Source organism: Notamacropus eugenii, chromosome 6 (genome assembly GCF_028372415.1).
Source record: "Notamacropus eugenii isolate mMacEug1 chromosome 6, mMacEug1.pri_v2, whole genome shotgun sequence".
Classification (NCBI taxonomy): domain Eukaryota; kingdom Metazoa; phylum Chordata; class Mammalia; order Diprotodontia; family Macropodidae; genus Notamacropus; species Notamacropus eugenii.
Window position 1 is genome coordinate 93,101,209 of NC_092877.1, and position 14,898 is coordinate 93,116,106.

The 14,898-nt window shown below is 35.9% G+C and overlaps 1 protein-coding gene across 6 annotated transcripts in view; it reads left to right on the plus strand.

Moving 5' to 3' along the window:
- KLHL5 (kelch like family member 5) overlaps window positions 1-14,898 on the plus strand; it is a 127,108-nt gene that overhangs the window by 77,997 nt on the left and 34,213 nt on the right. For all 6 annotated transcript variants that reach the window (XM_072620516.1, XM_072620514.1, XM_072620518.1 and 3 more), the window contains 3 exons: window positions 122-258; window positions 2,036-2,232; window positions 9,914-10,126. In XM_072620516.1, coding sequence (XP_072476617.1) covers window positions 122-258; window positions 2,036-2,232; window positions 9,914-10,126 — 547 coding nt within the window. The remainder of the gene's footprint in view (window positions 1-121; window positions 259-2,035; window positions 2,233-9,913; window positions 10,127-14,898) is intronic.

Here is a 14,898-nt window from a genome sequence, read left to right on the forward strand (position 1 = left end):
GAAATGAATCCCCCCAGTAGTGTAATTTCAAAGGATTTTTTTAACTAGAAGGAAGTATTTAGTAATGGGAATTAGCCTGGAAAAGGTCACTGATTTCTCTTTTCTCCTAATGTATCCTCAGACTGGTACTCTCTGCTGTCTCTGATTATTTTGCTGCCATGTTTACTAATGATGTAAGGGAAGCAAGGCAAGAAGAAATCAAAATGGAAGGTGTGGAGCCGAATTCGCTTTGGGCTTTGGTTCAGTATGCATATACAGGTACTGAATTTTTATGAAATAATTAACAGAAATTTATCTTCATTTCATTTGTACTACTGAGTAAAAAGTGTACTCCACTATATTTGTCATGCCTTACATCAGGAGGATTCCATGGAATGTGACAGTTTTTTATTTCAGCTATTGTTACCACATTGGCATTGACCCTATCATACTCCATCTACTACAGTAAGGGACCGTAAAGACCTCTAGTTGATAGTGCAATTTTAAAAAAAAACACTATGTACTTTTAATGGAGGATATATTTTTTTTTTAGTATACTTTGTGTTTCATGAACTTTTTAAAAATTTTTATTAATTTATTTTAAACTTAAATACTAAAACTTGAATATACAATAAGAAAATAAAAAAAAACATATTATAAACTTAAATACTAAAACTTAAACACAAAATCAGAAAAGAAAAAAGCAGAACATAAAAGAGGATTCAAAATATGCAGCAATAAATTTCCATTTCAAGAAAGCCTATATAATAAATGCTACGCGTTGTGTTCCAAGCTGTCCATCTTTTCTTTGCTTCCTTGTAAATTTTCTTTTGTTCTCTGTTGTGCACTTTTTATTTTGTTCTTTTTTCCTTCCTTCCTCCCCTGTCCTGAGAAGGCCACAATAAAACAGATTTTTTTATGTGTATGTGTATGTGTGTCTATATATGTAGATCCGCACATACACATACATATATACACACAAACATATATACATACATATACACATACATACATTTATGTTCTTATGCATATACTTAGATATCTATAATCATTCTCATATATAGATATATACATTCCTGTGCATCTACGTAAGACTTTACTAAACTTGTTTGTCCTGTTTCTGTGAGGATGGATAACCTCTTCCTTCACAAGTCCAAATCTTCATATTTTTCTAAGTCCACCAACCCATCGTTTCCTATACCACAGCAATATTCCAACCTTATTTTTAATAATCTAAAATAATACTGATTAATATGGCTGACATATAGTGTAGTTTCCCTTTTTTTCTTTTGATTAAATCTTTTTAGCTTTAACTTTGTTTGAGATCATGATTACTACCCCTGCTTTTTTTCCCTAATAAATTCTACTCCTGATCTTTATTTTATGTTTCTGTGTATCTCTTATTTCCTATCCCTCTTGACTTCTCTACATACTACCTTACCCCCTCCTATTACTTGACTTGCCCCCACCACCAAAGATCCCTCCCTTACTCTCTCTCCCCAACCCTGAAATCCCTCCCTTTTCCTCTCCCCCTCCCTAATCCCTTAGCCTTTTATTTCTTTCTGAAAGTAGAAGACTGTTATGTCTATACGTATGTATGTATGTATTGTTCCTTCTTTAACCCATTTCCAATGAGAGTAGGTTTCCAGAACTACTAGCCCTCCTACCCCATCTAATTCCTCTGTGTCAGTTCTTCCTCTCTTACTTTATTTATATAAAATAATTACTCTTTTTTTACCTTTTCTGGTTTACTTTTTAGTATCATAAATATTTTTAAAAATCACAAACTAGTCACATTATGAGTGTCATTACAAAATTAAATATTTGTGAGAAATGGAACATCCATGGATCCTTCTGATTCAACAGAGCTAGAATTATTCTTCTTTTTGTTTAGTATTTTATTTACTTTTAGAATGCGTTAAAATATATGAGACCAGAGAGAAGATAAGAGCTCTTATTAGAAATATTGTAGATAGCTTCAGGTTTTTCATTTTTTTAAAGCTTAAATGCAATTAATAAAGTTTCACAATTATCTGGATTTCTTTTCACTATTAAGGTCGTCTTGAATTAAAGGAAGATAATATTGAGTGCCTGTTATCTACAGCTTGCCTTCTTCAACTCTCTCAGGTTGTAGAAGCATGTTGCAGGTTCTTAATGAAACAACTTCATCCATCCAACTGCCTTGGAATTCGTTCTTTTGCTGATGCACAGGGTTGTACGGATTTGCACAAAGTGGCTCACAATTATACTATGGTATGTTTTTATTGGAATATATGAAATTATGTCTCTAGGAATGACTTGTTAGTCTAAAACAAATGAAATGTTAATAATTATAGTTAACACCAAGTAACAGTAATTTCCTTTTCTCCAAGTTCCACCATCAGGAGTAACAATGCCTGTGAATAAATACCTCTAGGTGTTATTAATAGACTTTAAAGCAGTGGGCAACAAAGAAATAGGAAAGAAACAAGAAAAAGATTAGAAGAGAGAAAAATGATAGACAAAGAAATAAACATAAAGAGAAACTAGGAAAAGAAAGAAATACATCTGATAAGGAAAGGTAGTTACCAAGAATGAAGTTCTTGTGTCATAGACTATCTCCCCTTATCTAATTGTCTTCACCCAGGCTGGGGTTGGTTTGGAATACGAAATTCCTATATAAGGAATGACAGCGAGCTTCCTTATCTGCCATCTATTTTTGTCAGGAAGAAAAACCTGAGGTTATGAGGTTGGGGCAGAACCCCTAGTCACAGTGCTGCATTCAGAGTGAAGTAGGGAGATCTTGCTGTCAAGGCATATAGTTCCACATTCAGTCCTTAGCTAAAGACTTGGAAGTTAGGTGTAGCTACGAATCACTAGACACAGCCTTAGATGCTGACTCTTGCTTCTAAGAAGAGAACTGGTGGGACTAGGAGATTCAAGACGCCCATAAACCCAAACTGCAGTGTGAGAAGGGAGCAGACAGAAAGAACAATAAGCAAGCTTTGTTTAGGAAAGATACACAGTGAGGGAAATTGGAGGTACAGAGGCTGGTCCTTGATGGAGTTAGGCACCTATTGTGAGGAATGTGAGTGAGATGGGTATTTAGAGGATAAAGCAGGCCCAGGTACGGGGGTAGGGCCAATGAAGCTTGGACCTAGAGTGTGGGTGAAGGTTTAATACTAGTGCTGATACATGCTAGGGGAATACAAATGGAAACTTAAGATAGATAATATTCAAACTCCCTGATGGACCATTACTGCTAATCTTATTCTGGCAGGTTAACCAGGATTTTTTAAGCTTCCTGATTTAGCTGATTGGAGAGTCTACTATATTCCTTACAGTAACATATCTTACTGTTACAGCCTATCTCATCTACTTTTTTCTATTATTTCACAATTGGCCCACATAGTTTAAAGTGTTATTTTCATTATGACATATTAATGTATTCAAAAGTAATAGTCCTGAGGCATAGCCTGACAAGGTCATTTCCCTGCTCAAACTCCCTGTTGCCTACAAACTTCTGTTTGACATATAAAGCCTCCCACAACCTGACTCTAGTCTACCTTTCCATCACTCCCTTTTACACACTTTTTGGTCTAGCCATACAGGCCTTCATACTGTCCCCCACATACAACATTCCATTTCCTGTCTCCAGGGGTGTGCCAGAAAATATTTAATAACCGGTTCTCTGGGGAAAAGAATGTACCCACAACACACTTTTAAATTTAATCTGCATTATTAACATTTTATCCATCACTTGAGCCCAGACAATCAGTAAAAACAATAAATCAAACCGATTTATAGCATTTGCCAGTTTCTGAAGTATAAATGCTTATACTGAAAATTTAACAATTGGCTTGTGAACCAGTACTAGCAAGCTGCAGGACACCTCTGCCTCTATCTTTACCTTTGGATAAGCTGATCCCCCATACTTAAATTGCACTCTTCTTTACTTCTGTCTTTTAAAATCCTAGTTTCCTTAAAATGTAGCCCAACTACCACTCAGCCACTCAACCCCCATATTGCCATACAACCTTTCCTGATCCTTCTAGCCAATAATATTTCCTCACCAAAATTACCTTGTATTTATTTTACATCTGCTTATGTGTTTCTATGTTATATCTCTGTGGAAAATAAGCTTCTTGAGGACAAAGAATTTTTGTCCTTAGATATCTAGCACTTAGCACAGTGCTGTTAATATTGACTAAGAAAACAGAACAACATTACAGAACCATCAGTAAAGTCAATAGTTTTCTGCTCTCTTGATCAGAAAGCAGTACTTCCATTAATATTTTTCATTCTGTAGCTATAGCACCAATGGAATATTCACAGTGCCTACAGCAATTGTGAATATGCTGGTGTAATTCTGAATCACGAAATACAACACTCTCCACGTGAAAGACAAAACCAAAATATTTATTCAAACACCAGAAAGCCGAATCCATCATAGGAACAAAAATCCATACACAATAACAATGCAGGGGGTGACGCTGTTCCCAAGCTTTCCATCTGTTAGGCTTCCCACAAACTGGCTCCCTTAAACAAAATGACAAACAAGCTCTACCACTCAGGCTAGTTGCCTACTCTCTCTTTCCCACCTCTTACTAGTCTGATCTTACTAGTTCCTCTCAGCTCTGCTCCAGGTCCACCCATTCTTGTTCCACATGTTCAGCAAGCTCCTCCCACCATATGTGACTTAGGCTTCCATGTGATTTAAGCAGGTCACATGGGCCTATTCATGGATAGAAGAGATCTTCAAAGTATTCAAAAAAATACATTAACAGTACAGCAGTATACCTGTGATTTTTAGAATATACTCCCATGGCTATTGAGACAAAGGGTGGAAGAGAAGTAGATTATATATTAACAACACATGTAACTATAGTAATGAGTGTCCATGGGATAGAAGATAATTCAGATAGTAGAGTCTTGAGAGCTATGCCCCAAGTGGAATGGAAAATGAGATATATATATATATATATATATATATATATATATATAGAGAGAGAGAGAGAGAGAGAGAGAGAGAGAGACAGAGAGAGAGAGAGAGACAGAGAGAGAGAGAGAGACAGAGAGAGAGACAGAGAGAGACAGAGAGAGAGATGTGTGTATGTGTGTGTGTGTGTACATATATATATATTCATGTATATGTTGGAAAAATAAGAGTACAACTTTTCAGGTGATCAGTTGCAATGGTAATTTAAATGGGAAAATCTTTCCCATTCATTAATAGGCCCATGTGACCTGCTTAAATCACATGGAAGCCTAAATCACATGTGGTGGGAGGAGCTTACTGAATGGGTGGAAGAGGAAGGGTGGAACAGAGCCGGGAGGAAGTTGGTCAGGCTAGTCATAGCTGAGGACAGCTGGAAGCAGACAGCTAGGCTCCTGAGTGTTTATTTGTTTGTGAGAAAGTCCCACAAAGTAGAGGGAAGACTTGGAAATGCTTTTGTCCCGTGCAGTGCTGATGTATATTGACTTCTTGGTTACTATGATGAATTTGGCTTTCTGGTGTCTGAATAAATGTTTTAGTTCTGCCTTCTACGTGGAGAGTCTGTTGTATTTCATGATTCAGAATTGTGCTGGGATATTCATGGCTGCTGTAGGCACTGTGAATGTCACATTAATGCTACATCAATATAGGGGAGGAATGAAACCCTTAAGATAAGTTCACTTTCTTCTCCCAGTAGTTGTGTTTTTGTAATCATTGGAAAGGTTTCTTTTTTCCTACTTACAATTTTTATAAATATTGTAGCCTCTGCTGCCCAGCCTCTGCCACCGCCTTTAGCGAGGCCCATGGGTGGACTCTGCTCCCTTCTAGCTCAGGCTGAAAAAGCCCTCTCACTGACCTTTGGTGCCTGTGGGTTGAGGGATCTGTGAATGCTGCTGCTTCTGGGGAGTTCGTCCCTGAAGCCTGCTCCAGTCCTGCTCTTCCCAGAGTTGTGTGGCCAAGGCTAGGCTGGGCTCCGCTCCATGTCCCATGCAACAGGCCTTTCCCATTGGCCTTCCAGATCACCCTGGGCTAGAAATCTCCTCCACTCTGTCTTTCTGTGGCTTCCGCTGCTCTAGAATTGTTGAGAGTCTTTCTTTACAGGTATTTTATGGGCTGTGGGGGAAGAGTTAAAGTATGTATGTCTTTCTGCGCTGCCATCTTGGCTCCGCTCCTCTTCATACTTCTAAGTTATTTCTCCCATGTTTAACAGAGATTTTCTGATACTAAGCTGAGTTGACCATGAAATAAAGAACAATCATGAGTCTCAGAGCCTCAATTTAGAAACCAGAAATTGTGTCATTATACCAACATTTTAAAAATTGGCACAATAGTAGTTAAACTTGTTTTAAATAAATTGTTTTGGAAGATTTCTTTTACTACCACCACCCTTCCCTCTGCCTTTTTCACTTTTTAAGATTTTAAATCCCTGTAGATGGTAAGTTGTTGTCTTTTCCCTTTATAATCAGTTTGATTGGGTAACAGACAAAACATCTATTTCTATTTCTGTTTATAGGATCATATTTGTGTGCATTTAGGTCAATGATTATTTACTTTAGAGAGAGTTAGTGCTTTGACATGAATGAAATTTAAATTAGTTAGATTTTTAAAAGCTATTTTCATAACTACTTAGTTGTGGTAGATGGTTTTTCCCAAGGCCATCTTTTGGTATTATTTAGTTCCAACAGACACATGAAATTGAATTCTAGTAATAATGAGTAATTCAGAGGCAGATCCTTTGATTTTAAATGTTACTATGGAAACTACATAAAAATGTGTATATATAGCCAAATCGAATCTTCAATTAAAGTACCTCCCTAAGTAATTTCTGTTGCTTAAAAGCTACTTAAATTTCTTTTTTTAAGAAATACATTATCAAGCATTTTATAACATTCTAGTTACTTGTTCTGTAGAGTAGAATTAAAACAAATAGGAATAAAGCATCGATGGCATTTCCTGTCAATTCAGATATGAAAGTGATACTCAAGATGTGCTTGGGTCATGCAATAATGGCTGTTGAGATGATAATGCATTCTTTTGTCATGTGAGCTGGGAGTCAGGAGATCTCTGGATTCTTTTCCTACCTTTGCTACTAACTGGCTTTCAGAAAAGTCATTTAACCTCTCCTCAAATGAAAGGATTATACTCCATATTCTTAAAAAGTTGGTTCTGGCTCTAAAATTTTAATGACACATTGCCCTCACCAAAGTCATACTCCAGTATCTCATTGTGGCACAGGAATGCTCCTGAGTTCTGAAAGGCTGTGCTACTGAGTCAGAAAAGCTTCAAGTAGTTGATTAGGAATATACCGTATCTCCTATCTGAAAATGTATTTAAGGTTAGAGAGGCTCTGTTACCAAGTTGGCCACTGGGCAATGAGTTTTTCAGCCACACCAGTTCACAGACAGGATTGCTAATTGCATTGGCGGAGAGAGGGCCGGCACTAATGAAATCTTTTTTGTGGTTCAGTCATTTCAGTCACATCCAGCTCTTCATGACACCTTTTGGGGTTTTCTTGACAGAGATACCAAAGTGGTTTGCCAGTTCCTTCTGCAACTCATTTTACAGATGAGGAACTGAGACAAACAGAATTAAGTGACTTGGCCAGGGTCACAGAGCTAGCAAGTGTCTGAAGCCAGATTTGAACTCCTGACTTAATGCTTCTACCCACTGTACCAGCTAGCTGCCCCAAATGAAATCTTAGTGTCCTAAAATGTTGAGGTATGAGATTAACCAATTCTTCAGATTGTTAGGCTACATAAGGTAGAACTAATAAAATTTCCTTACATAGTAATACACAAAAGAGCATAAAATTACAATGTTCATAAAACAGTAGATCATGTTATTATAAAGTTATTGAATGTTATTTTAAAAGCCTAGCTATAATTTAAGTATGCTTTTGGGTAGAAAACTAAGGATGAAATTTTCTCTCTTTTATTTAACTGGCAAAAAAAAATTATTAGCCTCTTGCTGCCATCTCTTTATAAAATCAAAGTCCTTTTCTTTTTCTATGGTGACTTTTAAGTCATTACCATTAATTCCATATTGTTAATATAAGGGAGCCATGCTTCAATATTTTCTCTTGAAATAGGATGTTCTTAGATAATATTCTAAATGCTATTTTCATGCTTTGTATCCTTTTTTAAAAAAAATTCTCAAATTAGTTTGTAATGGTACATTTTGGTCAATATTAAACATTTAAAATTAATTAAAATGCATAAATTTGAATGTGATTCAAAATCTGATTTTTTCAAATAGTATATTTGCTTGTGCTTTTTTTATTCTTAAAAGGTTGAGTATATGTTTATGTGCATATACACATATGGTTGTGGATATAAACTATTTACATAATTTTGTAGTCATCCTGGTTTAGTATAATAATTAAAAATATTTCAGTTTGTCTGATGCCCCCATAGTAGTCAGTGGTGAAAAAAATACTCATCTGCATATCTGTATACATAGATGGGTATCAATTGATCAGTAGACAAATAGACTATAACTAAAAGAAATACCAGATCCACAGAAATATTTTGGATTATTACTTCAACAAGCTGTAGACAGATACTAATAATACATATGTAGAGACAGCTCAAATACATAGTTGACATTAACCTGAAATCTAGTTCAGAGGGCAGATTATTTATATTCTTTATCTACAACTGTGATCTAAATAAGCTGACATTTTCCATTCAACAAACATTTATTAAATATCTACAATACTATGTACAAAGAACTGATCTTTTCAGTAAAATTGTATGTTGAGACAGGATAAATGGACTGACTATAAGGGAATTAGAAGAAAAATAGACTTTAAATTGTTAGGGGTTTTTTTTAACAAAATGAAAGGATCATAGTAATTACATATTAGTTGGTGTATTAAGACTAGTACCTTTGCACAGTGAAAATGTAATTTATTTTTCTCAGACATAGTTTATTAAATGGTTCAGAGAAAGCTACTCTTCAGACTTAAGGGCATTTATATATCTTATTGTAAGGTATAGGACAACCCTGGGGCAGCTAGGTGGTACAGTGGTACTGGAGAACCAATGCAAGAGTCAGGAGGACCTGAGTTCAAATCTCACCTCAGACACTTGACATTCACTAGCTGTGGGACCTTGGGCAAGTCACTTAACCCCAATTGCCTCATCCTGGGTCATCTCCAGTCATCCTGATCAATATCTGGTCACCGGATTCAGATGGCTCTGGAGAAGTGAGGCTGGTGACCTGCACAGCCCTCTCTCACTCCAAACAAAGTCAAGTGCAAGTCATGTCAGTATTTCTCTGATGGCATGGTCTTCTTCGGGCAAGGAAGGATGAACACACATAGGATAACCCTAGTGACTTGGTTCTAATCTGAGATCCAACTTTTTCTTACCTTCCCTCCACTTGGAAATACAGACCCCCATTCCAGAACCATCTTTTGGGTCAGCTGTACTTCAGTCAATAAACATTTCTTAAATGTCTGTTTGTTCCAGCCACTCTGCTAAGGGCTGCACATCTGACAGATGCAACAAGTTCTATATGTAAATTATATTATAGTTATTGATAAAAATAAGAGTTTGGAAAGACCCAAATTCAAAAGAATCAGTCTCAAAAATATTCCAGCTTTTGAGGAAAGGAAGTAAATGCAAAGTGTTCACATCTTTCTCCATAAGTTCTAGTGGGTCACCTCCTTCCTGTGGTAGAGTGGTGCCTACATGTTGCTGCCCAATTACTAAATATATCAACCTAGTCTATATTTAAGCTTACTTGTAAAGCAATAAAATTTGATTGTCTATTATTTTCACTATATTTTCTTGTATGCAATCATTTATTTTATGAAAGGCTTAAAGGATAAATTATGCTTTGGTATTTCTGCAAGTACAGAAACAATAGAAACTTCTGGTTTCTATTAAATAAGCTGCAGTATCAGGAAGAATATTTTTAAGTCTATATTATTCATCTTTTTTTTTTTATCTTCAGGAGCATTTCATGGAAGTCATTAGAAACCAAGAATTTGTATTATTACCAGCTAGTGAAATTGCAAAGCTCTTGGCAAGTGATGATATGAATATACCTAATGAAGAGACAATACTAAATGCACTGCTTACCTGGGTCCGTCATGATTTAGAGCAGAGGCGAAAAGACCTAAGTAAACTTTTGGCTTACATTAGGCTACCTCTTCTTGCTCCACAGGTAAGCATTAAAAATGTTTTATAACTTCAGCAGACATTAAATACCTGTTTTGTTAATTATATTAGCACCTACTAGCCTATACTGATTTAACTGCCTGTCCTAACAGGTGAGATTCTTATTTGTATAGAACTCAGTGTTAAATGAATGTGGTGAATAGATGGTAGAATTAAGAAGCAAAAACAAGATAACAGGAGCCTGACTTTTATAAAATTAGACCATTAGCTACATTACTTGACTCTGTTCCACCAATTCCAACAATAAGAATTGGATACTCTGATCAGGTTTATGCTGTGAATAGGAATTAAATTTTTATATTTCCTCATTTACAGGATATCCCCAAAGTCTTAGAGCAGTTTTAAGCTTTAGTAGCTTTAACAGCTTAGAAATATACTAAGACTTTTGGTACACTATATTTTTTCTACTCCAAATTATGAGGCAAAAAAATACAAAATTGTTGCCCCAAATTAATTTAAGCTAACATTTTAGTAACCCTAAACTTTTCTAGAAGCTCAGTAAGGTCAATGCCTGTAACCTCCAGATTATATTTTTTGTACTTTTTATAAGGTGTTAGCAGTGTTTACTAATTTGCATTATATAAAAGGCTGTTATTCATTGTTCCTACTATTTGTGGGGAAACTTAATTACATTTTTGCTTAATAGAGACTAATTGCAGTGATGCATTTTGGGAAGAATCTTATGGTAAGATCCTGTTCTTTTAGTCTATCCTGACTGCGAATTTACAATTCTGTATTTTAAAGTCATTTATTTCTTGAGTTTCTTTATAAAAAATCTGAGGACAGGGAACAAAGAGACTATTTCTGTGTGCTATTCCTGCTACTTAGAAGGGATTGATTTTTTATCTTTCTTGTAGGATTGAAAATCAAATCTTAATATCCTAACTGGATTCTGATATGAATGTCAACAAGTTGGTAGGAGCAGATCAGAGGAGGAATGATACTGTCAAAAATCATGGGGTTGGGAAATATGAAATGTAACAAGGTACACAGGACAGGTATTTGGATACTCCATGGCCACTGCAAGCCCATGCTGCATGTCTTTAACTAGAATTCCATAGCTCCATAAAGTACTTAGATAAATCTAGGTTTGTTCTAAGTTACTTGGTGATTTTGGAAAGGTAGCAGGGATGGGGGGAAGGGGAAAAAAAAGTATTGGCTCTGGAGTCAGACAACCTAGATTCTAATCCCACCTCTTCCACTTGCTACCTGAATGACTTTGGGCAAGTCATTTAACCTTTCTGAGCCCTAGTTTCCTCATCTGTAAAAGGAGGGGATTGAGCTTTATGGTCTATAGAGTCCATGCCATCACTAAATCTATGATTCTTTATGGGAAATGATTCATGAGGTCTGTGATTTTTAAAAAATATTTTAATAATTGCATTTCTACAAATTTTTCCCATTGTGATATGTATTTTGTTTTATATATTTAACAAATTATTCTAAGAATGAATCCATAGACTTCTCCAGACTGCCCAAAAGGACCCATTACACAAAACCATAAGAATCCTTGCTTAAGAGTGACGTTTTAAGAGGTTAGTAGAGAGTAAAGGGAATTGGAAAGAGGGATAGCAAAGAAAATCTCTTCTTGTACAGTGGCAGTAGAAATAGAAATGAGAAAAATACTTGAGTTGAAATCCACAGAATTTGGTAACAACATGAATATAAAAGGTGAAGGAGAAGGAAGAATTCAAAAATAATACCAAGTTTTCATATATCAGAGACTGGATGAGTGGTAGTACTAGTGAAAAAAAATAGTGAAGTAAGGAACATATTTCAGGAGAAGAGTTTGGGTATGTTTAATTTTAGCCACCATGACTAGATATTTTGTAAACCTTTTTCTGTCTGTAACTCATTTAACTCAATACTCAAATCAGTCTTTGATTTCATTGATTTAGAAGTTCCTTCCAACAAAACAGAAAGCAATGCATTCCATGCCTGCCCAACCTGTGTAACTCTTTTTTTTTTTTTGCATTTTTTTTTATTTTTTAATGTTTAACAATCACTGCCATACAATTGCGATTTTATCCCCCCCACCTACCCCCCACTCCCTCCCCACGACTGCATACAATTCTGTATAGATTCTACATATACTTTCCTATTGAGTATATTTTCACTATAGTCATGCTATGTAGTCAGACTAAGATAAATGAAAGAAATCGTATAACAAATCAGAACATGATACACAAACACATACACATACACAAACATGATCTGTTACATTATGTGAGTGACTTCCATATTTCTCTCTCTGAGTGTGGAAGGCATTTTGCCTTGAGAACCACCATTGGGATTTTTTTTTTTTTGTAAGAAGTTCTTGTGTTATTACAAAAATCTAAGTCTACCAGAAAAAACTCTCACACACTGTGGTCGTTGCTGTGCATAAAGTTCTCCTGGTTCTGCTCCTTTCACTCAGCATCAGGTCATATAAGTCCTTCCAGGCCTCTCTGAAGTCTTCTTGTTCATCATTTCTTATGGCACAATAGTACTCCATTACATTCATATACCATAATTTATTCAGCCATTCCCCAATTGATGGACATCCGCTTGACTTCCAGTTTTTGGCAACTACATAGAGTGCTGCTATAAATATTTTTGTACATGTGGGACCCTTTCCCATTTTTATGATCTCTTGGGGATATAGTCCTAGTAGGGATATTGCTGGGTCAAAGGGTATGCACATTTTTGTAGCCCTTTGGGCATAGTTCCAAATTGCTCTCCAGAATGGTTGGATGCGCTCGCAGCTCCACCAACAATGAAATAGTGTTCCAACTCTCCCACATCCTCTCCAGCATTTATCATTTTCTTGTTCTGTCATGTTTGCCAATCTTATAGGTGTGATGTGGTACCTCAGAGTTGTTTTGATTTGCATCTCTCTAACCAATAGTGATTTAGAGCATTTTTTCATATGATTATAGATAGCTTTAATTTCTTCTTCTGAAAATTGCCTGTTCATATCCTTTGACCATTTATCAATTGGGGAATGACTTGTATGATTATACATATGGGTCAGTTCTCTATATATTCTAGAAATGAGGCCTTTATCCCCGAGCTTAGCTGTAAAAATTCGTTCCCAATTTACTACATCCCTCCAGATTTTGGTTGCATTGGGTTTCAACCTGTGTAACTCTTAACTCATGTCTTTTAATAACTTCACCACAGAGAATCCACCCAACATGCTGAGACCTTCCTCAATTTGTTTGTTGGGTTTTTTTGGTTGTTTTTTCTTCCTTGATTCTCTTGCCATTGCAAGGGTACTAGTAGAACATTCTGACTCTCCACATTAGATATCAAATGCAGGCACTGGGGATAAAAATTAGAGAGTTATACATATAATAGAACTGTATCTCTGGTTTTACTAGAAGATGGGAATAAATTAAGTATTTAGCTTCTGCTATCAAGGTGTTTTTCTTTTTTATAATTTGCCATTCTTTTATAACCCATAAAGTTACAGAAAAGGACTGATTCAAGTAGTATTTGAATATGGGCAAAAGTATGTCTTTTGTAGCTTTGTTTTATAAATATTTAATAATTTTACTATAATATAAAACATTGGTTTCTGTCTTTTCTGTTTCATTCCTGATTTTTAAATTTGATTTATGAATTTTTTTATATAAACAAATTTTAGAGGCATTGCCTATAGGCTAGGAAGTATATATTTTGGTGTATTTGCTGTATTTTGGTATGTGTTGGCAAATTTCTTTTGGTGTTTCTCCAGCTGACCTTAAGAGAATTGGTTTCAAGAGAACTAACTCAGGCCCACGTAATGTATCTCAAATTATAACCATTGTTATGGCTCATGGCAATTTCCTCTTACTATTTTTCCTAGTTTTATTTTTTTTTAAGCAAACCACATTATTTACATTTACCAAACCTAATGTGATGAACATGGACATTAATCTCAATAAATTTAATTTAATTAATACTTTTAATGGTCATAACAATCTTTCACATGAATAGAAAATATCATGAAATGACTAAGCTCAAAATGTATGTTCAGGTATTTGATAGTAGGATTTGGCAGCTAGGTGCAGTGGATAGAGCACCAGTGCAGGAGTCAGGAGGACCTGAGTTCAAAACTCACCTCAGACACTTGACATTCACCAGGTGTATGACTTTGGGCAAGTCACTTCACTTAACCCCAATTGCCTCATCCTGGGTCATCTCCAGTCATCCTAATGAATATCTGGTCACTGGATTCAAATGGCTCTGGAGGAGAAGTGAGGCTGGTGACCTGAACAGCCCTCCCTCACTCAAAAAAAAGACAAAAGTCAAGTGCAAGTCATGTCATCATTTCTCTGATGGCATGGTCTTCAGCAGCAAAGAACAAACACACACACACACACACACACACACACACACACACACACACAGTAGGATTTGGCAATTAGCCTTTGACATACTGTGCTCATTTTCTAAACTCCATGTACCATTTCTTTCACTTACTGTTGGAAGACTTGCATAGCTCTTCTGTATTACCAAATTACGACTAAATGTGATCACTCGAAGCAGTGTGGCATACTGGATGTAGGGCTAGCCTAGAAGCCAGGAAGACAAGATTCAAGTCCAGCTCAGACATCCAGACTGTATGGCCTGACCTGTCAATACTTTAGGCAACTTTATAGGGTGATATAGTAGAAGGAATTTTATGATCTCAGAGTTCAGCAATGAAATTACAATCATGATCTCCATTCCTTTTATCACTGCTGTGAACTGCACAATTATTTTGTATCTTTTCAGGCAGTATAATGAAATCAA